Raw genomic sequence first — 22,232 nt, 5'->3', positions numbered from 1 at the left:
TATTAGCCAATCTTTTACTATTCTTTAGGAAACAGATTTTGAAAATTAATAGTGAATTGTCCCACATCTTGAATTGTTTTGCTCCTTAGAATTAATGAACCATATTTCACTGCTGCCTGTTTGAGGGTGAGAGAGGTGTCCCTCCAATCAACTACTGCTATTGAAAGCTTGTGAAGGCAAAAGAGACGGGTACTTGTTATTAACATTCATTGTGTTTAAATATATTTTTTGGCTGTGTTGAGGCATACTTACAGACACCTTAATATGTAGTGATTTTTCAGGTGGTGTGTACCAAAATGTCTTTCTGGAAGTTTATCATTACCTCATCATTGTTACTAAGTTTTACAGTATTTTTGTTTCATATGGATTGGTCACAATGGTAACAAAAGCATATGGCTAGTCATCTTCCCTAAAAATGTGCCAATATATGTTTTTGTTACTGTGTTGTATAAAATCCAAATATTTAAAACCTCCCATTTTAAAAATGCCTGTGTTTATCTCAGTTCCTGAGGTAAGCAGCTCTGGTGCCAGCATGATCTGCAGTGGAGCGCTCTAGCATGGTGTACAGGGGGGTTTCCTAAACCTGGAGGTTCCCATGTGGGAACCTCAGGGGAGCAGAGTGACCTAAAGGATAGGGGGCAATGGCAACCAAGCCCCTACACATATAAAAGAAACCCCTACAGAGCGCTAGTGAACAGGAGCACTGCAAACAGGGTGGGTGAACAGGGTGTAGTGTGTCAGCAAGGGCATGGATGAAGGGTGCTGTAGCTCTGCCAGCTCAACCAGGGAGCAATGGTATCCACTCAGCAGAAGACTATGTCCACTCTAAACTCTGTGCCCACCATGACTGATGCAGCTTCCCAGACAGATCTCCGATGGGAACACGCTGCTGTCAGGCTGCAGGGCATGCCCTACTCTTATGCCAGTATTAGACAGCAGTAGTGAGCAGGCCTGTGGGAGGTGCACCCAGGTAGAGGAACTCTTCCACTATCTGACAGAACTCCAGGAGGAGGTGAGCAGGTTGAGGAGTATCAGGGAGTCGGAGAGAGAAACAGACTACTGGAACCGCACCCTACCTTCCCTGGGACAGACCTGTCAGGTAGACAGGGCACCATGATGCAAGAGAAGTAAGGGGGGGAGTTAGCAGAAGGAAATCTTAAAGGAACGGGAGCTGGCCATCCCTGTGTGCCGAAAGATGAGCTGATGGGGAAGATGACCAGCCTGGCTGAACAGAGAGTTATGGCTGGAACTAAGGAATAAAAAAGAGTTGATGACAAGGCCAAGTGATGGTTCCTGCACTTGGGTCACAACAACCCCATACAATGCTATGGGCTTGGGGAACAAAAGACAGACTAGGGATAATGTGAGCCCTCTCCGGAAGCTATCAGGAGAACTGGCAACCCTGGATTTGGAGAAGGCTGAGGTTCTTAATGACTTCTTTGCCTCAGTCTTCACTGGCAAATGCTCTGACCACACCGCCCAAGTCTTGGAAGGCAGATGGGAGAATGAAGACCTTAGGCCCACTGTAGGAGAGGATCAGGTTCAAGACCATCTTAAGAACCTGAATGTGCACAAGTCCAAGTCCATGGGACCTGAAGGAGCTGGCGAATGAAGTTGTTAAGCCACTGTCCATCATATTTGAAAAATTATGTCAGTCAGGTGAAGTTCCCGAAGACTGGAAGAAGGGTAATATAACCCCCATTTTCAAGAAGGGGAAAATGGAAGACCCAGGGAACTACAGACCAGTCAGTCTCACCTCTGTGCCTGGCAAAATCTTGGAGCAGATTCTCCTGGAAAGCATGCTAAGGCACATGAAAAACAACGAGGTGGTTGGTGACAGCCAACATGGCTTCACTAAGGGGAAATCCTGCCTGACCAAATTGGTGGCCTTCTATGATGGGGTTACGGAACTGATGGATAGGGGCAAAGCAGTTGACGTGGTCTGCCTGGACTTGTGCAAAGCGTTCGACACTGTCCCGCATGACATCCTTGTCTCTAAACTGGAGAGACATCATTTTAAAGGATGGACCACTCAGTGGATGAAGAATTGGCTGGATGGCTACACACAAGGAGTTGTGGTCAATGGCTCAATATCCACTTGGAGACCAGTAACGAGTGGTGTCCCTCAGGGATCGGTGTTGGGACCGGTCCTGTTCAACATCTTTGTTGGTGACATGGACTGTGGGATTGAGTGCGCCCTCAGCAAGTTTGCCGATGACACCAAGCTGTGTGGTTCGGTTGATACGCTGGAGGGAAGGGATGCCATCCAGAGGGACTTGGACACGCTTGTGAGGTGGGCTAATGCCAAACTCATGAAGTTCAACCAAGCCAAGTGCAAGGTTCTACACTTGGGTCGGGGCAATCCCAGGCACAGCTACAGGTTGGGCAGAGAAGAGATTCAGAGCAGCCCTGCAGAAAAGGACTTGGGGGTGTTGGTCGATGAGAAACTGAACATGAGCCAGCAGTGTGCGCTTGCAGCCCAGAAAGCCAACCATATGCTGGGCTGCATCAAAAGAAGCGTGACCAGCAGGTTGAAGGAGCTGATCTTGCCCCTCTACTCTGCTCTTGTGAGACCCCACTTGGAGCATTGTGTACAGTTCTGGTGTCCTCAACATAAGGACATAGAACTGTTGGAGGAAGTCCAGAGGAGGGCCACGAGGATGATAAGGGGGCTAGAGCACCTCCCGTATGAAGACAGGCTGAGAAAGTTGGGGCTGTTCAGCCTGGAGAAGAGAAGGCTGCGTGGAGACTTCGTAGCAGCCTTCCAGTATCTGAAGGGGGCCTATAAGGATGCTGAGGAGGGACTCTTCATCAGGGACTGTAGTGATAGGACAAGGGGTAATGGCTTCAAACTTAAACAGGGGGAGTTTAGGTTAGTTATAAGGAAGAAGTTCTTTACAGTGAGGGTAGTGAGGCGCTGGAATGGGTTGCCCATGGAAATTGTGAATGCTCCATCCCTGGCAGTGTTCAAGGCCAGGTTCAACTGAGCCTTGGGTGACATGGTGTAGTGCGAGGTGTCCCTGTCCATGGCAGGGGGATTGGAACTAGATAATCTTAAGGTCCTTTCCAACCCTAACTATTCTATGATTCTATGATCACTGTTTCGATTTATTTACTCTCGGAGTTGTTGCGCTTGGTCTGAGAGTATCAGCCTGTCATACCTTACTTGCAGCCTGTATTTGCTGTTTTAGCGTTTATCGGCTTGTTTCACTGTACTTCTTGGTAATGACTTGTAATACAATAGAATCATTGATCATGAAACTGGTTTGGCATGCGTTCTCAGCGTGGTCATCACCTTTATACTTTGGAGGCATATAATAGGAGTTTTTAGCAATTACACATCTTTTTTTTTTCCTTCTTGGGGGTCAACCTATGAAGGAGACATTCCCTCCACTCCCCCACCAGGCTATTTACAGCAGCATATGGGAATTCTATAAGTTTTGGATGACCTTTGGATAATAGGTTCAAACTTAAACAGGGTAAGTTCAGGTTAGATATAAGGAAGAAGTTCTTTACTGTGAGGGTGGTGAGGCACTGGAACAGGTTGACCAAAGAAGTGCTAAATGCTCTATCCCTGGTAGTGCTCAAGGCCAGGTTGGCCTGAGCCTTGGGCAACATCATCTAGTGTGATGCATCCCTACTGATGGCAGGGGGCGTTAAGAACTAGATGATCTTAAGGTCCTTTCCAATCCTGACTCTTCTGTGATTCTATGATCTATTGCAAAAATAAGACTTCTGAAATGGTAAATGGAATGAAGTGAGACTGAGTGCTGTAACAATGCACATCATGAGGAAAATCTAGTGCAAATAGAGAACAAACTATGCTGCTTGTCTCAGTAACTGTATCTTGCTAATTCAAGGGGAAGAACAAGTACAGCAGGAAACATCAGAAATAGTACTTTCAGGATTTCTGTCTACTTTTTTAAAAAATTAACTTTACATGCAGTCTTTGAGGGTTACCGTTTACGTGTGTTCTCATAAAACTGCACTAATGCTTGAAGATCATGAACCTTGTGTTCCACCTGAAATACTATGTCTAACTGAAGTGGAGGTAAGCTAAGGATGTGCTGGAAGGTGTTTTGGGCAAAACTTGTTCAAACTATTGACTCAGAAGGCTTCTGAAAGATTAATATCCTTTGTAAAGCTACCTACCTAGTTCTGAAACATTTGGAGTATTGCCTAAAGGAGGAAAATGTTGGGATAATTGCTCAATCGAATGTTCCTGTTAATAATTAGTCTTCCAATATGTTTTTTTGATTATTTTTTTTAGAACTCCTAAATTATATTGACTTCCATAGTTTTATGCTCTGATAGAGAGTTCTTGTCTCCAGACCTTCTCAGAAAACATTTTTTTTTGTTCTACAATATGGTAAAACCCTAATCTAATTTATCCATTTGCTTATGCTAAAATTGTTATTAAAATTAAATTAAACCACAGTGTACTTTCTCTTGCATTCATAGAACACCAGGTTGGAAGGGATCTCAAGGATCATTTTGTCCAACCTTTCTAGGCAAAGCATGACTTAGACTAGATGTCCCAGCACCCTGAGCAGCTGAATCTTAAAAGTGTCCAATGTTGGGGAATCCACCACTTCTCTGGGGAGATTATTCCAATGGCTGATTGTTCTCATTGTGAAAAATTTTCCTCTTGTGTCCAATCGGAATCCCCAGGAGTAACTTGTGCCCATTACCCCTTGTCTTTTCCATGTGACTCCTTGTAAAAAGGGAGTTCCCATCTTCTTTGTAACCACCTTTTAAATACTGGAACAATACTTCTTTTCTCAAGGCTGAACAAACCCCATTCTCCCAGCCTTTCCTTATATGGCAGGCTTCCCCATCCTTCGATCATCTTTGTGGCCCTTCTCCGGACCCTCTCCAGACTGTCCCACGTCTTTTATGTATAGTGGGGACCAAAACTGAACACAGTTGACACACATTTGATGTTGCTGAAACAAAGTTGAAAGATAAAAATTTACAAAAAGATTAAAAACCTTTTCAATTCCAGCATCATTATAAAATATTATAATCAGATCCCTAGAATTGATTGTGTGTATGCATGTGCTAAAGATAAAAGCCTGTATTTATCTGAATATAATCTGGTCTGTTATTCTTTTGGCTTCACAATTTAAGGTGTTTTAACTGTAGTGGTGGTAGAATGTATTTTATTATGCTGGCTTTTACTGAAAACATCTGTAAACAGTGCACTGTTTTTCTGGATATTTTCATATTAAAAAGGGAAAGAAAACCAGATTAACTTTAGCGCTTTTTTTTTTTTTTTTTCCTTTTAACAGTAATGGTGCAGCATTTATAGTCCCATTGTGAACAAGAGTCACTTGTATAGACACCCTGTCAACAAGGGACTGTACAAATTTCAGATTATTTCAAACTTCTGTTTAATAATCTAGAGTTACATCAAGATATCTTGATGTAATTTACAGTTTTGTTTTTATGTAGAAGTATATATCCGCACCCACACACAGTTTGTATACCAATACTGCTTGTTCCTGTACACTTCTAGACAAATAGAAATAAATCTATGTAGAGGATATCAGAGGGGAGGGAAAGCAGTGCTTGATTTGGGATCTGTTGACTGATAAATCTGTCACTGAAATGTGCTCTTTGAAGTTGTCAGTTGTAAATAATTTTTGTTTGCAGATCTAGTTTACTATAATCTCTCTTCCCAGATGTCAGATGTTACTACTCCTAATAAATCCTAGTGTTAGGGAAAAAATTTCTTAGTAATTGATATGCTAGATGAGTCTGTAGGATACTTTCATGCAGATTTGGAATTTGAGTGTCTGAATTTTCATACCTCAGGAAAATGAAAATGAGTCCTTTCCCCTCTGACATCTTTCTCCTACAGGCTGATTACAGTAGTGTTTGAGAATTTTAAAGATTTTGAATACCCCTGAAACCAAACTGATCCTTTTGCTAGGAACCATCATGTTGCTGCATATGGTTCAGGTCCTGTTTAAGGTTAAACAATATTTAAAAATATCACTCAGACATCTGCTCTGAGGCTGGATAGTTATGAGTGGCAGGGTGTGTGGGATAGTATGGGCAAGTGCCTAGGACAGTGGGCACCTCCAGTATTTTGGGATTTTGCCCCTGAAGAAGTGCAGAATCCAGAAAAACTAGTAAAATACTTTGAATAAGTATGCTGTCACCCTGGCAATTCCTGAGACACACAAATCACTGCAATGTACTGGGGCCTGTCCCATGCCTACAGAGCCCTGCTCAACAATATCCAGTACCCTCAAGGGGAAAAGAAGGTCTCTGAATGTGACGACAAAACGACAAGCACTGCGGCCACTCCAACACCAGCAACAGACTGCAGCTACTCCAATCCTGGCAATAGGCACTGAAGCTGAACCAGAGAACCAACCTGTGCTGTTATCAATCGCCCCTATACACAAGAAGAAATGGACACACGAGTCAGCCACGTTTAGTGAAGGAGGATGAAGCAGAGCCATCACAAGAACAGGAAGAAGAGGCAGAATAAGAGGCAACCTCTCCATCCCTATCCCTGACTGAGCTGTGCGAAAAGATTTCAGTTGTCATTCAGGTGAGCACGTTATCATCTTGCTGCTCCAATGCTGGGATAATGGGGCTAGTAGCCTGGAATTAGAGGGCAGGGAAGCCAAGCAGTTGAGGTCACTTGCCAGGGAAGGAGGCATTGGTAAGGCAACTGCTAGGACAGAAGTCCTCAGGCTCTGGAGGTGACTCCTGAAACTGTGAAGGAAAGTCATCCCTTCAAGGAAGATGTTATATGTCGCACAGGCAGGTGGACTGCAATAGAGGTATCCAGTACCTGAGGGAATTGCCTGTGCCAGAGATGATTTATGATAACCCAATCAACGTGCAGTCACCCACACATCCAGATGAGGTCCAGTGTACACAAGCCATATGGCAGAAATTTGTTGTTGTAGGCCAACTCATTGGCAGTAATGAGCTGGAGAGACGAAGTGCCACCAATGGCGGTTGAAGTGGTCAGCCAACTCCGGGAATACAAAGACAATGTCACGTCCTCTGTTGTTTCAACTGCGGAGGAACTGTCCTGGGAGTTCCAGCAATTCAGAGAGGATATGTCCTGCTCCCCGCTTGTACAGACCCGCATCTCAGCAATTAACAGTAAGCGTCTATTTGCTCGAGAGGGACAATATACAAGGTGCACACCACGGGGTACCCTGTGGTTTTCCCTGTGGGATAATGCAGAAGACGTGAGGAAGTGGGATGGAAAACCTACCTCAACCCTAGAGGAATGGGTATGTGAACTACAAGGAAAAACAACCACAACTGGGGATTTTACCAAGAGAGCTGCTGCTCCAGTGGACAGTTTCCCAGACACAGTGGAATGGCGGGTTGCACTCGTGTTCCTATAGAAAAAAATTCTAACCTATTTCTACATGAAGTAAGTGGAGAGTCCCATGACCAGGACTAGAGGGGCCCTGCCTCTAGCCAGGTGGAGGAGAGGGACAGCTAGGGTTACTGGATTGTGTGGATCAGAAAGCCTGGCACATCAGACCCACAGGAGTATAACTCTCTAGGAGACACCGGTGCACAGTGTACTCTACTGCCATCAAGCTATCAAGGGGCAGAATCCGTTTGTATTTCTAGAGTGACAGGGGGACCCTAAAAGCTGACTGTACTGGAGGCCGAAATCAGCCTGACTGAGAGGAGAGAGTACTTTCAGGACCCGAAAGGGTATAGATGGGCTTTTGGTATAGCTACCTTGGAGACAGAAGAAATTAAGCAGTTGTCCACCTTGCCTGGTCTCTCAGAGGATCCTTCTGTTGTGGGGTTGCTGAAGGTCGAAGAACAACAAGTGCCAATCACTACCACAACAGTGCACCGGCGGCAATATCGCAGCAACTGAGACTCCCTGATTCCCATCCATAAGCTGATCCATAGACCGGAGAGGCAAGGAGTGATCAGCAGGACCCGCTCACCCTTTAACAGCCCCATATGGCCAGTGCAAAAGTCTAATGGAGAGTGGAGACTAACAGTAGACTATTGTGGCCTGAATGAGGTCACACCCCCATTGAGTACTGCTGTACCAGATATGCTAGAACCTCAATATGAACTGGAGTCAAAGGCAGCCAAGTGGGATGCCACAACTGATATTGCCAATGCATTTTTCTCCATCTCTTTGGCAGCAGAGTGCAGGCCACAATTTGCTTTCACTTGGAGGGGTGTCCAGTACACTTGGAACCAACTGCCCCAGGGGTGGAAACACAGCCCTACCATCTGCTGTGGACTGATCCAGACTGCACTGGAATAGGGGCAAGCTCCAGAACACCCGCAATACATTGATGCCATCATTATGTGGTGTGATAAAGCAGAGGTTTTTGAGAAGGGGAAGAAAATAATCCAAATCCTGCTGAAGGCAGGTTTTCCCATAAAACGGAGTAAGGTCAAGGGACCTGAACAGGAGATCCAACTTTTGGGAATAAAATGTCAGGATGGACATTGTCAGATCCCAAGGGATGTGGTCAACAACATAACAGCAATGTCTCAACCAACTAGCAAGAAAGAAGCACATTGTGGTTTTTGAGAATGCACATCCAAAACTACAGTTTGAATGCAAGCCTTCTCTATCAAGTGACCTGGAAGAAGAATGATTTCATGTGGGGCCCTGAGCAACGAGAAGTCTTCAAACAAGTTAAACAGGAGAGAGTTCATGCAGTAGCCCTTGGACCAGAACAAACCAGGTAAGAAGTGAAAAGTGTGCTTTACACCGCAGAGCTCCTACCTGGAGCCTCTGGTAGAAAGCACCAGGGGAGACTCGAGGTCTACCTCTTGGCTTTTGGAGTTGGGATACAGAGGATCCGAGGCCTACTATACTCCAACTGGAAAAGAGATATTGGCAGCTTACGAAGGGGTTTGAGCTGCTTTGGAACTGGCCGGCACTGAAGTACAGCTCCTCCTGGCACCCCGGTTGCCCATGCTGGGCTGGATGTTCAAAGGGAGGGTTTCCTCTACACATCATGCAACTGATGCTGCATGGAGTAATTGGGTCGCACTGATGACACAATCGGCTCAAATAGGAAATCCCAGTCGTCCAGGAATTTGGAAGTGATCCTAGATCGGCCAGAGGGCAAAGATTTTGTAATGTCACCAGAGGAGGAGGTGATGTGTGCTGAAGAAGCCCCACCATATAATAAACTGTCAGAAGGTGAGAAGCAATATGCCTTGTTTACTGATGGGTCCTTCCATATTGTGGGAAAGTGTTGGAGATGGAAGGCAGCTGTATGGAGTCCCTACAACAAGTAGCAGAAACTGCTGTAGGAGTAGACGAGTTGAGTCAGTTTGCAGAGGTGAAAGCCATCCAGCTGGCCTTAGACATTGCAGAACGAAAAAGATGGTCAGTACATTATACTGACTCATGGATGGTGGCAAATGCCCTGTGGGGGTGGTTGCAGCAGTGGAAGCAGAGTAACTGGCAATGCAGAGGTAAACCCATCTGGGCTGCTGCTTTTCACGATTGCCAGCCCTGATGTCTGCTGGAAGTACAATACAGCAGAGAGGAAACAATCCAGGAGGTTCTTAAAGGGTGTGGAAGATAGATAACTTCCTGACCCAGCTGGTGAGTGAGCCAACTAGGGGAGATGCCTGGCTAGATTTACTGTTCACAAACAGAAGGACTGGTGGTGATGTGATGGTTGGAAGCCATCTTCAGCAAAGCAATCACAAAATGATTGAATTTTCAATCTTTGGAGAAGTCAGGAAGAAGGTCAGCTAAACTGCAACTTTAGACTTCCACAGGGCTGACTTTGGCCTGTTTAGGATGCTGGTTGGGAAAATCCCTTGGGAAACATTACTAAAGGACAAAAGGGTCCAGGAAGGTTGAACACTCTTCAAGAATGAGATCTTCAAGGAGCAGGCAGTGCCCATGTGCCAAAAATCAAACCAGCGGGAAAGAGACCAGACTGGCTGAACAGGGAGATAGTGCTGGAACTCAGGGGAAAAAAAAAAAGAGAATTTTTCACCTGTGGAAGAAGGGCCTGTCGACCCATGAGGAGTACAAGGATGTTGTTAGGTTATGCAAGGAGAAAACTGGAAAGGCGAAGGCACAGGTAGAACTGAATCTGGCCACTGCCATAAAAGATAATAAAAAGTACATTTTCAAATATATTAGCAATAAAAGGAGGGCCAAGGAGAACCTCCATCCTCTACTGGATACTAGGGGATACCTAGTGACTAAGGATGAGGAAAAGGCTGAGGTACTTAATGCTGCCTTTGCCTCAGTCTTTAATAGTCACACCAGCCATCCTCAGGGTACTCAGTTCCTTGAGTTGGATGGCAGAGATGGGGAGCTGACTGAAGTCCCCATAATTCAGGAAGAAATGGTTAGTGACTTCCTCCTCCACTTAGACATATACAAGTCTATGGGGCCGAATGGGTTATACCCAAGAGTGCTAAAGAAGCTGGCGGAGGATCTCACCAAGCCGCTCTCCATCATTTATCAGCAGTCTTGGTCTAGTGGGCAGGTCCTAGAGGACTGGAGTTTGACCAACGTGACACCTCTCTATAAAAAAGGCAGGAAGGAGGACCCTGGGAACTACAGGCCTGTCAGCCTGACTTCAGTGCCAGGGAAGGTCATGGAGCAGTTGATCCTAAGTGAGAGCATACAGCACATGTGGGAAAACAGGGGGGGTCAGGCCCAGTCAGCACGGGTTCATGAAGGGCAGGTCCTGCTTGACCAACCTGATCTTCTTCTATTACAAGGTGATCTGCCTGGTTGATGAGGGAACAGCTGTAGACATTGTCTATTTGAACCTTAGTAAAGCATTTGATACTGTGCCCCACAGCATTCTCCTGGAGAACCTGGCTGCTCATGGCCTGGATAGGAGGATTCTTCACTGGGTTGGAAACTGGCTGGATGGCCGAGCCCAAAGAGTGGTGGTAAATGGTTTCGCATCTAGTTGTCGACTGGTCGCTAGTGGTGTCCCTCAGGGCTTGGTGTTAGGGCCGGTGTTGTTTAATATCTTTCGTGATGATCTGGATGAGGGGATCGAGTGCACCCTCAGTATATTTGCAGACAACATCAAGTTGGTTGGGGGTGTTGATCTGCTGGAGGATAGGAAGGCTCTGCAGAGGGATCTGGACAGGCTGGATCAATGGGCTGTGGCCAATGGTATGAGGTTCAGTAAGGCAAAGTGCTGGGTCTTGCATTTGTGTCACAAAATCCCCATGCAATGCTACAGGCTTGGGGAAGAGTGGCTGGAAAGCTGCTTGGCCAAAAAGGAACTGGGGGTGTTGATTGATGGCTGGCTGAACATGAGCCAGCAGTGTGCCCAGGCAGCCAAGAAGGCCAATGGCATCCTGACTTGTATCAGAAATAGCATAGCCAGCAAGACTAGGATAGTTATAATCCACCTGTACTCGGCACTGGTGAGGCCGCGCCTCGAGTATTGTGTTCAGTTCTGGGCCCCTCACTACGAGAAAGACATTGAGGTGCTGGAGCAGGTCCAGAGAAGGGCAACGGAGCTGGTGAAGGGCCTGGAGCACAAGTCTTATGAGGAATGGCTGAGGGAACTGGGGTTGTTTAGCCTGGAGAAGAGAAGGCTTAGGGGAGACATTAGCACTCTCTACAACTACTTGAAAGGAGGATGGAGAGAGGAGGTGGCTGTTTTCTTTTCCCAAGTAACAAGTGGTAGGATAAGAGGTAATGGCCCTAAGATGTACCAGGGAAGGTTTAAACTGAATATTAGGAACAATTTCTTCACCAAAAGGGTGATCATGCATTGGAATAGGCTTCACAGGGAAGTGGTGGAATCTCGGTACCTGGAAGTGTTCAAAAACCGTGTAGGTGAGGCCCTTAGTTACCTGGTTTAGTGGTGGACTTGGCAGTTCTGGGCTAAAGGTTGGACTTGATGATCTTAAAAGTCTTTTCCAACTTAGTCGATTCTATGATTTTTATGATTCTGTGATTGTGGAAGATATCCCTGGCCAGGTGGAGAATCTGGTTTGGAGGCTGTCAGTTCATAATTGGTCAGCTGTGATGCTTTTCTAAAATATACTGATAGTCTGTAAAGGCCATTATAGTGTTTTTTTGATGTATTAGTTTTGTTTACTGAATGCATCCAGAATAACAGAATATGAAGAGACTTCTCATTGTGCATGAAAGAAAAAATATTTTGTTTCACTCCAATGTTTATTTTAACCAGGTCTCAAATCAGACTATGCTTTCTGGTTTGTTTTTCAGAGTGATATAATTGAAAGTGCTTCTATATTTGAGGAAGAACAAATTGGCGGTTGGATGGTGGATTTATAAGTAGCTGTTTTATTACCAGAATAAGAAGATATTTTGGGAGTTGGGAAGAACCTGATTTTCACCCTAGTTTAGCAGCTTTGCTGCTCGCTTAAACACAGATGAATGAAGACCCCATTTGGAAAATCGCCAGGTCAGCGGTCCAGAGCTGATGCAGGTGAGGTGTTACTGAATTTGGGAGGTTGGTTTGTTGTTTTTTAGTGGGTAAAAAAGTGTCCTTATTTTATAGATTTTCTTATGTACTCATGGCTTTATGAAGCTGTTACTGTTTGCTTGTGATTGGGGGGGGTATTTATTTGTTTGGGGGTTTTAGACAAGAATTATTGTTTTCATGTAGAAACTGTGGAATTGAAAGGATATACATAAATTTAATTAAGCTGTACAGACATATATAAGAAATTGTACCGGTTTTGTCTGGGATAGTTAAATTTATTCATAGTAGCTTGCATGGTGCTATGTTTTGGATTTGTGCTGAAAACACTGTTGATAACACAGGGATGTTTTAGTTATTGCTGAACAATGCTTACACAATGTCAAGGCCTTCTCTTTCTCATGCTGCTCCCCCTCCCCCCCCCCCAGCAAGTAGGCTGGTGGCACACAAGAAGTTGAGAGGAGACGCAGCCACGACACCTTACTCCAGCTGACCAAAGAGATATTCCATATTAACTAACACTAAGGGGAAAAATTTCTCTTTTGCTCATCTCAGAAGTGCTGGAAAATAAACAGTAATATATTCACCATATATTTATAACTTGCTGTAATTTTTTAAATTATTTTATAGAAATTGATCAGGTAGTAATTGTGAAAGAGCATCTCACTTCCAAAGAATTTTTCTAAATGTACAGATTGTTGCTACATTCTGTGTTTTGTAAATTGAAATAATTAGTCAAAGTATTTTAAAGAATTCTTTATTTGAAGAAACTCAAAATATGAGTAACCAGTTAGCCTTTTATGACTGGTTAAGCTAATTCAAATTTTTACAGCTCAATAGACTAATGAATCTCAGTAAATCTCATGGACTCTGTAGTAAGCATTATCAGCAATGCAACTGTTTATCCGAAAAGTGGATTCATGCCCGGTGTGCAGTAAACACGCTAAAAGTAAATTCCACATGCTCAGGAGAGATATTGTTTATTCAGGCCTGGGTGTTCGGTGGACTGTTCCACAAATCAAGCACACCAATGCCATCTTTCTTCATTGCATTTATACACAAAAGTTAGAAGGTAGTACACTCCCCATTACGATGATTGGTTGTAATCTACATATAATTGTAATATTTGCTGTGTCATTCTTTCTAGCTACTACGCATGCTCGGGGGAAAGGTCTTCACCTGGGCTGGGGTCTTTTTGACCTGTGGCCATGATTTTTAGTATTATAATGAAGGCTGATCACTTTAGGACACCTTAAAAGTTAGTTCTTTTGCCAAGTTAGGTAATCGAAGGGTCACTTCGCCAAGCTGTCAAGTAACTAATCCTTTTGGTGTCACCAATCCTGGGTGTTCTCCTTTGATCCTTCAAACACAACCAAGATCTGGTTGTGCCCATGAGTTCCTTATTGTTTTAAGAGGGTCACTTTGTCCCAGGTCCAAGATGCAGTAACTATGTAACTATGGCTACCAATTACAGTTGCACAATATAGCAAGCAACATATCAACACAACAAAAAATCAAGTTACCAGTCAAGAATTGTTCTGTATGCTGGTATTTGGTCTTGTGTAAACTGAGCCAGACTATTTTAGCTGTGCATTCTATTTGGACTAGTGTGCAGGACAGGGACTAGAAATTATCAATTGCAAATTAAGAATTCTACATTCTGGCATTTTGTGGATGAAATTGTTGAAAGTGAATGCTGTTCATTCATTCATCTGTTCAATTATTTGCTTTTTAGTTGAACTTAACTGAGTAATGTAACTTTGTAATTGTTTTCTCTCGTCTGGAATTACTTCATGTTCTTTGGCTGGAGGAAATTATGCCCTTCCTATTTTGGACTGCAAAACTCACTAGTGACCTGCACAGTGAAAAACTTTGTAGACAAATGGTGCAGCACATCATCTAACCCTGACCATCATTTATTGGAGCTTTCCAAGATATCTCATGAAACCAAAGCAGTTTCATATAAAATTGGGAAATCACAATTAATTTTTAAAATACCCAAGTGATAGTCCATTATGGTGCTTTTAAATACCTAATTCATTCAGAAGTGAAGCAACTGATATCGGAAGATTTTTTTGAAACCTTTTGATTTCAGAACCAGACTTTCGGAAACATTTTTACTTGTGACTAGCTTGCATTAATGTTAGTTTGCTGTCTCTCATTTGAAATATCTAGCTATTTCAACAATAGTTCCTGAAAGTCTTTTTAATACATAGTTTTGAAGAAGAAACCCAGTGCAGAGTTTTAGACATTTGCTTCAATGACTTTTTATTTAGCCAGCTGATATCAGTCATCCTCCTTCTTGACACCACCAGAGTATTTGTGGAAGGAGAATTCTATTTGTAACAGAAAAGAAAGTAGGCTTTGACCTGGTACTTAATATCAGTATGGTTGACTTCTAAGCATTAGCTGGGTACTGTGAGAGTTCAAAAAAAATTTAGACATTAGGTTTTTAAAGGTAACTTTTAGAAGAATTTTGTCTAACAATCTAATTGTGACATACAGTGAACAATGACATTACAGCAGATTTGAGGTATCACAGTGTGAACTTTATGTAGAGGGTGATTTTTGTGAATTACAATAAGTAATTTTACTTTAGATGTTGAGTAGAAAATTTCACTATTTATCCTCTTAATTAAAAAGGAAAGACATTTTAGATGGTCACACTTTCCATTGTTATTTTATTATATTTTATACTATAATAGGCACCTTCATTTTGCACCATGCAAAATCATAATTGACACTTGGATTTCTTTAGATGCCATTTTTGCTTTTTAATATCCCTACACAAAAGTTAATCTTTAGATCTTTACTTTGTTCTGTATGAAGTTTGTTTAATCTTAACTGAGGAGTCCTTAATTTATCCTCATGTCTGATTAATGTAGTATCACTTTTTGATACACATCTCCAAGTTGTATATACATTTGGTCAGTCTCAACTCTTGACATAGTTGTTGTCTAGGCTTGGGTGTGTCCAGCTTCCAATGCCTGGATACATGTTCTTAAAAAAAAAAAAAAAAAAAATATATATATATTGACTTTGCTGTTGTTGCTTCTTCTGCTGATCATATTTCATAGGCTGTGGGTAGTTGGCCTTTATTGCTTTTTGGGAAACAAACAAACATATCTGGTGATGGAATTATCTGCTCTATGTTTCCTAATTATAGATGTATATTAGGAAAGAGTGTACCAGGTAGCCATTATTAGGAGACTGCATAACCAACTCAGTAACACACAAATGTTTGTGTGTGTGTGTATTGTGGTTTGGTTTTTTGTTTAGTGTTGTTTTTTTTTAACATGCAGCTACTGAGCAGGAAAGACAGAAAACTTGTTTATCATCACAGTTTCACAGATAATGGTCAAATTATTTGAAAAAAAACAGCAAAAGCAGTAATTGATTTCATTACAGATTTTAAAATTAAGATTTTGAAGGCTGAAAGAAAGACCTTGCAATCTGCTATAAATTAAAAAGTATTGTGAGTTCATCATATTTTATTTTTCTTTAAAAAAAGACTGGGAGAGAAAAAGCTATCAAAAGCACAACTAGGTCAAGTGACAAGGAGCTGGAATTAGAAATTCAAATCAGTAATAAAGACTTAGATGTGGTGGCTTCTTTGAAAAAGATAGTTTTCCTCTGTCCTGCCTGCCAGCCTACAAAGGAAAGGCTTTTATTTGTTGTAAAGTAGGTTTAAAAGAGAAGAATACATTTTACTAAAATATCCAGGTTTTTGACGTCTACCTCTACTGGGAAAAAAGACTTAATAGTTCCGTCTTGAGAAATAAAGGATAACATTGAAGATGGAGAAATGAAGGAAAGCCAAACCTGTTTCTTATTTTTTCACAACAGTAGTGTCTGCAGCATCAATGATATTGTTAAAATAGAGCGCAGCTTTCCAGGGTATAGTTTCAGTAGATCAGCCAGCTGCTCTGCACCCTCAAAGAATGTTTTCTTTTATTTATGTGTTGTTACCCTTTTTATTTCTCTGTGAGAGTAAGGTAGAAGCATTCAGAAACATGGCTCCTAGTTTTGCTACTGAATTTTACAGTATTTTAAGGAAATGTTAGGCAGAATTAATTCAGACTCAAAAAACACAGGCCAACTGACAATTAAAAGCTTAATTCTTTTGTTCTTGACTGGGAGTGGAGATTTTGTGTTGACTTTTTATTATGGAAAATATTTCATTTTGTAGTCATAAGAGATTGAGCCATAAATATTTTCTCCTTCCTTGTTGTCCTGGGTTCAGCTACAACAGTAATTTTTTCTCCTTCTTAGTAGCTGGTGCAGTGCTGTGGTTTTGACTTTCAGCCTGGGAACAACACTGATAACACCGATGTTTTTAGTTATTGCTAAGTAATGTTTACTCCGACCAAAGACTTTCTCAGTCTCATGCTCTGCCAGGGAGGAGGGGAAGCCGGGAGGAAGCAGAGACAGGACACCTGACCCAAACTGGCCAAAGGGGTATTCCATACCACAGCATGTCATGCCCAGTATATAAACCAGGGGGAGTTACCCGGAAGGCCCAGATGGCTGCTCTGGTCAGGCTGGGTATCGGTCGGCGGGTGGTGAGCAATTGTATCCTCTCCCCTTGTTATTTCCCTTTTCATTATTATTATTGGCGGTGGTGGTAGTAGTGGTTTTGTATTATACCTTAGTTACTGAACTGCTCTTATATCAGCCCGTGGGAGTTACATTCTTCCGATTCTCCTCCCCCTCCCTCTGGGAGCAGGGGGAGGAAAAAGGAGGGGAGTGAGCGAGCAGCTGCATGGTTACGGGTTACCGTCTAGGCTTAAACCACCACAGTTCTTTGTGGCACCCAGCGTGGGGCATGAAGGGTTGAGATAACGGCAGGTCTGACCAGAGTGTGTCTAATCATATTTGTGATAAGCATTCATTGTTACTACTTGTCACAATGTTGATTTATTTGCTCTCAGAGTTGTTGTGCTTGATCTCAGAGTTTCAGCATGTCGTACCTACTTAGAAACAATACTTGCTGTTTTAGTGTTTATCGGCTGGGGGGCCTGGGCTAAGGTTCTTGTTTCACTGTACTTCATGGTAATGACTTGTAATACAATAGACTCATTGATCATGAAACTGGTCTGGCTTGCGTTCCCAGTGTGGTCATCACCTCTATACTTTCGGAGGTATATAATGAAATGTTATAGCAATTACATATCTTTTTTTTTTCTCCTCGGGGGGTCAACCTACGCAGAAGGCATTCCCTTACACCCCCCGCTCCCCCACCAGCCTACTTGCAACAGCATTTGAGAGTTCTGAAGGTTTAGGATGGCCTTTGAATACCCTTGAGACCTGCCTGCTGATTGTGCTGTGGATCAGCATGTTGGCACACATATGGAGTGTGTTTTACCCATGGCCATCCCACCCTGGGAACACCCTCTTTCGTCTGATCTCGAAAGGTAAGTGGTATCGGGTTCAAATCTGGTCTAGGGTTAGATGATGATATAGGAGGACCACCAAGAGATTCTCCCTGAGGCTGGACAGTCATGAGTGGCAGGGTGTGTGGGATAGTATGGGCAAGTATCTAGGCCAGTGGGCCCCTCCAGTGCTTTGGAACTTCACCAGTGAACAAGTGCAACATCCAGAAAAACTAGTAAAACACTTAAACGAGGTGTGCTGTCTTCCTGGTAATACCAGAGAGGGACAAATCATGGCAATGTGCTGGGGCTTGGCCTACGCCTACAGACCCCTGCTCAACATTATCCAGCACCTTCAAAGGGAAAAAAATGTCTCTGGATTTGATGGCAAAGCAACAGACAACGCAGCTACTCCAACTCCAAGCACAGCAGCTACACCAACCCTAGTGACAAGCACAGCAGTTGCCCAAACCCTGACCACAACAGACAACGCAGCTGCTCCAAGCTCTGCATCTACACCAACTCCAGTGACAAGTACAGCAGCTACTCAAACACGAACAGCAACAGACGACGCAGCTGATGGTGTTACTCAACCCCCAAGAACAGCAGCTGCACCAACGCCAGCAACAGACACTGCAGCCACTCCAACCACAGTGATAGACACTGCAGCTAAACCAAAAACAAAGAGCAACCGCTGCAGTGAAGAAAGATTAAGTCCCAATGCAATTACTATAGGGGACAGCATCTGAACAAGAGTTATTACTATGTGGATCAGAGGAAGAGGAAGAAGAACAAGAAGTGACTTCTCGACCCTGGACCTCGACCGAGCTGCGGAATATGCGAAAAGATTTCACCCGTCTTCCAGGGGAGCACGGTGTCACCTGGTTGCTCCAATGCTGGGACAATGGGGCCGACAGTCATAAACTAGAAGGTAAGGAAGCCAAGCAGCTGGGATCACTTGCTAGGGAAAGAAGAATTGACAAAGCGATTGCAAAAGAGAAAGGAGCCTTCAGGCTTTGGAGGCGGCTCTTGCCAGCTGTGAAAGAAAGGTTTCCCTACAAGGACGATGTTATGAGTCTCTCAGCCAACTGGACCACGATAGAGAGAGTCATCCAGTCCCTGAGGGAATCAGCCATTCTAGAGATGATCTATTGTAGGCCAGATGCCGGGAACGCATCCGTAGATCCAGATGAAGTTGAATGTACACGACCCATGTGGCGGAAACTTACATGGAGTGCACCATCATCATATGCCCACTCATTGGCATCAATGACCTGGAATGACGTAAAACCACCAACAGTGGATGAACTGATTCGTCAACTCCGAGATTTCGAAGACAATCTCACCCCTTCCATCATTTCAGCTGTGGAAAAACTGTCCCAGGAGTTCAAACAATTGAGAGACGATTTACCTGATCTATCCAGCTCCCCACATGTACCAACCCATGTCACAACTATTAAGAGAAGATGCCCTACTGCTTGGACAGAGAAAACATAGGAGGTACACACCATGGGCCACCCTATGGTTTTACCTGTGGGATCACAGAGAAGACATGAGAAAGTGGGATGGAAAACCTACTTCACTTCTGGAGCAACGTCTGCATGAACTGGAGAACAATGGTCAAGGGTGATCCTCCCAGGAAAGCTGCTGCTCCAGTCTCTGGTGAGCAGTTTCCCAGATGGAGTGGAAGAGCTGATTTTACTCCAGCTCCTGTGATAAGGAATACTAATCCCTTTTGACAAGACATAAGAGGACAATCTTATGATCACTATTAGAGGGGCCCTGCCTCCAGCCAGGTGGAGGAGAGGGACAATCGGGTTTACTGGACTGTGTGGATCAGATGGCCTGGCACATCAGTCCCACAGAAGTATAAGGCTCTAGTAGATACCGGTGCACAGTGTACTCTGATGCCATCAAGGTATCAAGGGGTGAAACCCATTTATATTTCTGGAGTGACAGGAGGATCCCAAGCATTAACTATGCTGGAAGCTGAAATCAGCCTGACTGGGAGGAAGTGGCAAAAGCACCCCATTGTGACTGGTCCAGGGGCTCCATGCATCCTTGGCATAGACTATCTCAGGAGAGGGTACTTGAAAGACCCAAAAGGGTATCGATGGGCTTTTGGTATCGCTGCCTTGGAGACAGAGGAAATTAAGCAGCTGTCCACCTTGCCCAGTCTCTCAGAGGATCCTTCTGTTGTGGGGTTGCTGAAAGTCAAAGAAAAGCAAGTGCCAATCGAGGTGACAACAGTGCACCGGCGGCAATATCGCACCAAGCGAAACTCCCTGATTCCCATCCATAACCTGATCCATAGACTGGAGAGCCAAGGAGTGGTGAGCGGGACCCGCTCACCCTTTAACAGCCCCATATGGCCAGTGCGAAACTCAAACGGAGAGTGGAGACTAACAGAAGACTATCATGGCCTGAATGAAGTCACACCACCATTGAGTGCTGCCGTACTGGGCATGCTAGAACTTCAGCGTGAACTGGAGTCAAAGGCAGCCAAGTGGGATGCCACAATTGATATTGCCAGTGCATTTTTCTCCATCTCTTTGGCAGCAGAGTGCAGGCCACAGTTCACTTTTACTTGGAGGGGCGTCCAGTACACTTGCAACCGACTGCCCCAGGGGTGGAAACACAGCCCTACCATCTGCCATGGATTGATCCAGACTGCACTGGAACAGGGGCAAGCTCCAGAACACCTGCAGTACATTGATGACGTTGTCGTGTGGGGCGATACAGCGGAAGAAGTTTTTGAGAAAGGGAGGAAGATAATCCAAATCCTGCTGAAGGCAGGTTTTGCCGTAAAACGGAGTAAGGTCAAGGGACCTGCACAGGAGATTCAATTTTTGGGAATAAAATGGCAAGATGGATGTCACCAGATCCCCACAGATGTGATCAACAAGATAACAGCAATGTCTCCACCAACTAACAAGAAAGAAACACAAGCTTTCTTAGGTGTTGTGGGAGAATGTTCTGGAGAATGCACATCCCAAATTACAGTCAGATTGTAAGCCCTCTCCATCATGTGACCCAGAAGAAGAATGATTTCAAATGGGGCTCTGAGCAACAACAAGCCTTTGAACAAATTAAATGAGAGAGACTTCATGCAGTAGCCCTTGGACCAGTCCGGGCCGGGCCAGATGTGAAAAATGGGCTCTATACCGCAGCCAGGGAGAATGGTCCTACCTGGAGCCTCTGGCAGAAAGCTCCAGGGGAGACTCGAGGTTGACCCCTTGGCTTTTGGAGTCGGGGATACAGACGATCCGAGGCCAGCTACACTCCCACTGAAAAAGCGATACTGGCAGCCTATGAAGGGGTTCGAGCTGCTTCAGAAGCGATTGGCACTGAAGCACAGCTCCTTCTGGCACCCCAGTTGCCTGTGCTGAGCTTGATGTTCAAAGGCAGGGTCTCCTCTACACATCATGCAACCGATGCTACATGGAGTAAGTGGGCTGCACTAATTACACAACGAGCTCGAATAGGAAATCCCAGTCGTGCATGAATCCTAGAAGTCATCATGGACTGGCCAGAGGGCAAAGAATTTGGGATGTTGCCAGAGGAGGAGGTGATGCGTGCTTACGAGGCCCCACCATATAATGAACTGTCAGAGAGTGATAAGCAATATGCCTTGTTTACTGATGGGTCCTGCTGTATTGTGGGAAAGCATCGGAGATGGAAGGCAGCTGTGTGGAGTCCCCTGTGACAAGTTGCAGAAACTGCTGAAGGAGAGGGTGAATGGAGTCAGTTTGCAGAGGTGAAAGCCATCCAGCTGGCCTTGGACATTGCTGAACGAGTAAAATGGCCAGTGCTTTATCTCTATACTGACTCATGGATGGTGGCAAATGCCCTGTGGGGGTGGTTGCAGCAACGGAAGCAGAGCAACTGGCAACGCAGAAGTAAACCCATCTGGGCTGCTGCACTGTGGCAAGATATCGCTGCCCGGGTGCAGAACCTGGTGGTGAAGGTACGCCACGTAGATGCTCATGTACCCAAGAGTCCGGCCACTGAGGAACACCAGAACAACCAGCAAGTGGATAAAGCTGCTAAGATTGAAGTGGCTCAGATGGACTTAGATTGGCAACATAAGGATGAATTATTTTTAGCCCCGTGGGCCCATGACACCTCAGGCCATCAAGGCAGAGATGCAACATATAGATGGGCTCGTGATCGAGGGGTGGACTTAACGATGGACACTATTGCCCAGGTTATTCACGAATGTGAAACATGTGCTGCAATTAAGCAAGCCAAGCAATTAAAACCTCTGGCATACCGGATGAAGGCTGAAGTGCAAATATTGATAGGCCTTGCACATTGACTATATCATACTCCCACAAATCCGTCAAGGCAAGCACTATGTGCTTATCATGGTGTAAGCAACCACCGGATGGCTGGAAACATATGCTGTGCCCCACGCCACTGCCCGGAACACTAT

The 22,232-nt window shown here is 44.3% G+C and overlaps 1 protein-coding gene across 4 annotated transcripts in view; it reads left to right on the top strand.

The window, feature by feature from the left end:
- The window catches only part of LOC115618977 (spindlin-Z), a 75,308-nt gene that overhangs the window by 18,056 nt on the left and 35,020 nt on the right, over positions 1-22,232 (top strand). For 2 of the 4 annotated variants that reach the window (XM_030510990.1, XM_030510992.1), the window contains one exon: positions 12,209-12,431. In XM_030510990.1, coding sequence (XP_030366850.1) covers positions 12,380-12,431 — 52 coding nt within the window. In that variant the 5' untranslated portion in view covers positions 12,209-12,379. Of the gene's footprint in view, positions 1-6,283; positions 7,132-8,670; positions 8,712-12,208; positions 12,432-22,232 lie in introns of those variants that run through there. The other 2 variants (XM_030510994.1, XM_030510991.1) reach the window with 2 other exon arrangements.

The sequence above is a fragment of the Strigops habroptila genome, chromosome W (assembly GCF_004027225.2).
Source record: "Strigops habroptila isolate Jane chromosome W, bStrHab1.2.pri, whole genome shotgun sequence".
Classification (NCBI taxonomy): domain Eukaryota; kingdom Metazoa; phylum Chordata; class Aves; order Psittaciformes; family Psittacidae; genus Strigops; species Strigops habroptila.
The sequence above is the reverse complement of the archived record's forward strand: the minus strand, read 5'-3'. Positions and strand labels throughout refer to the sequence as shown.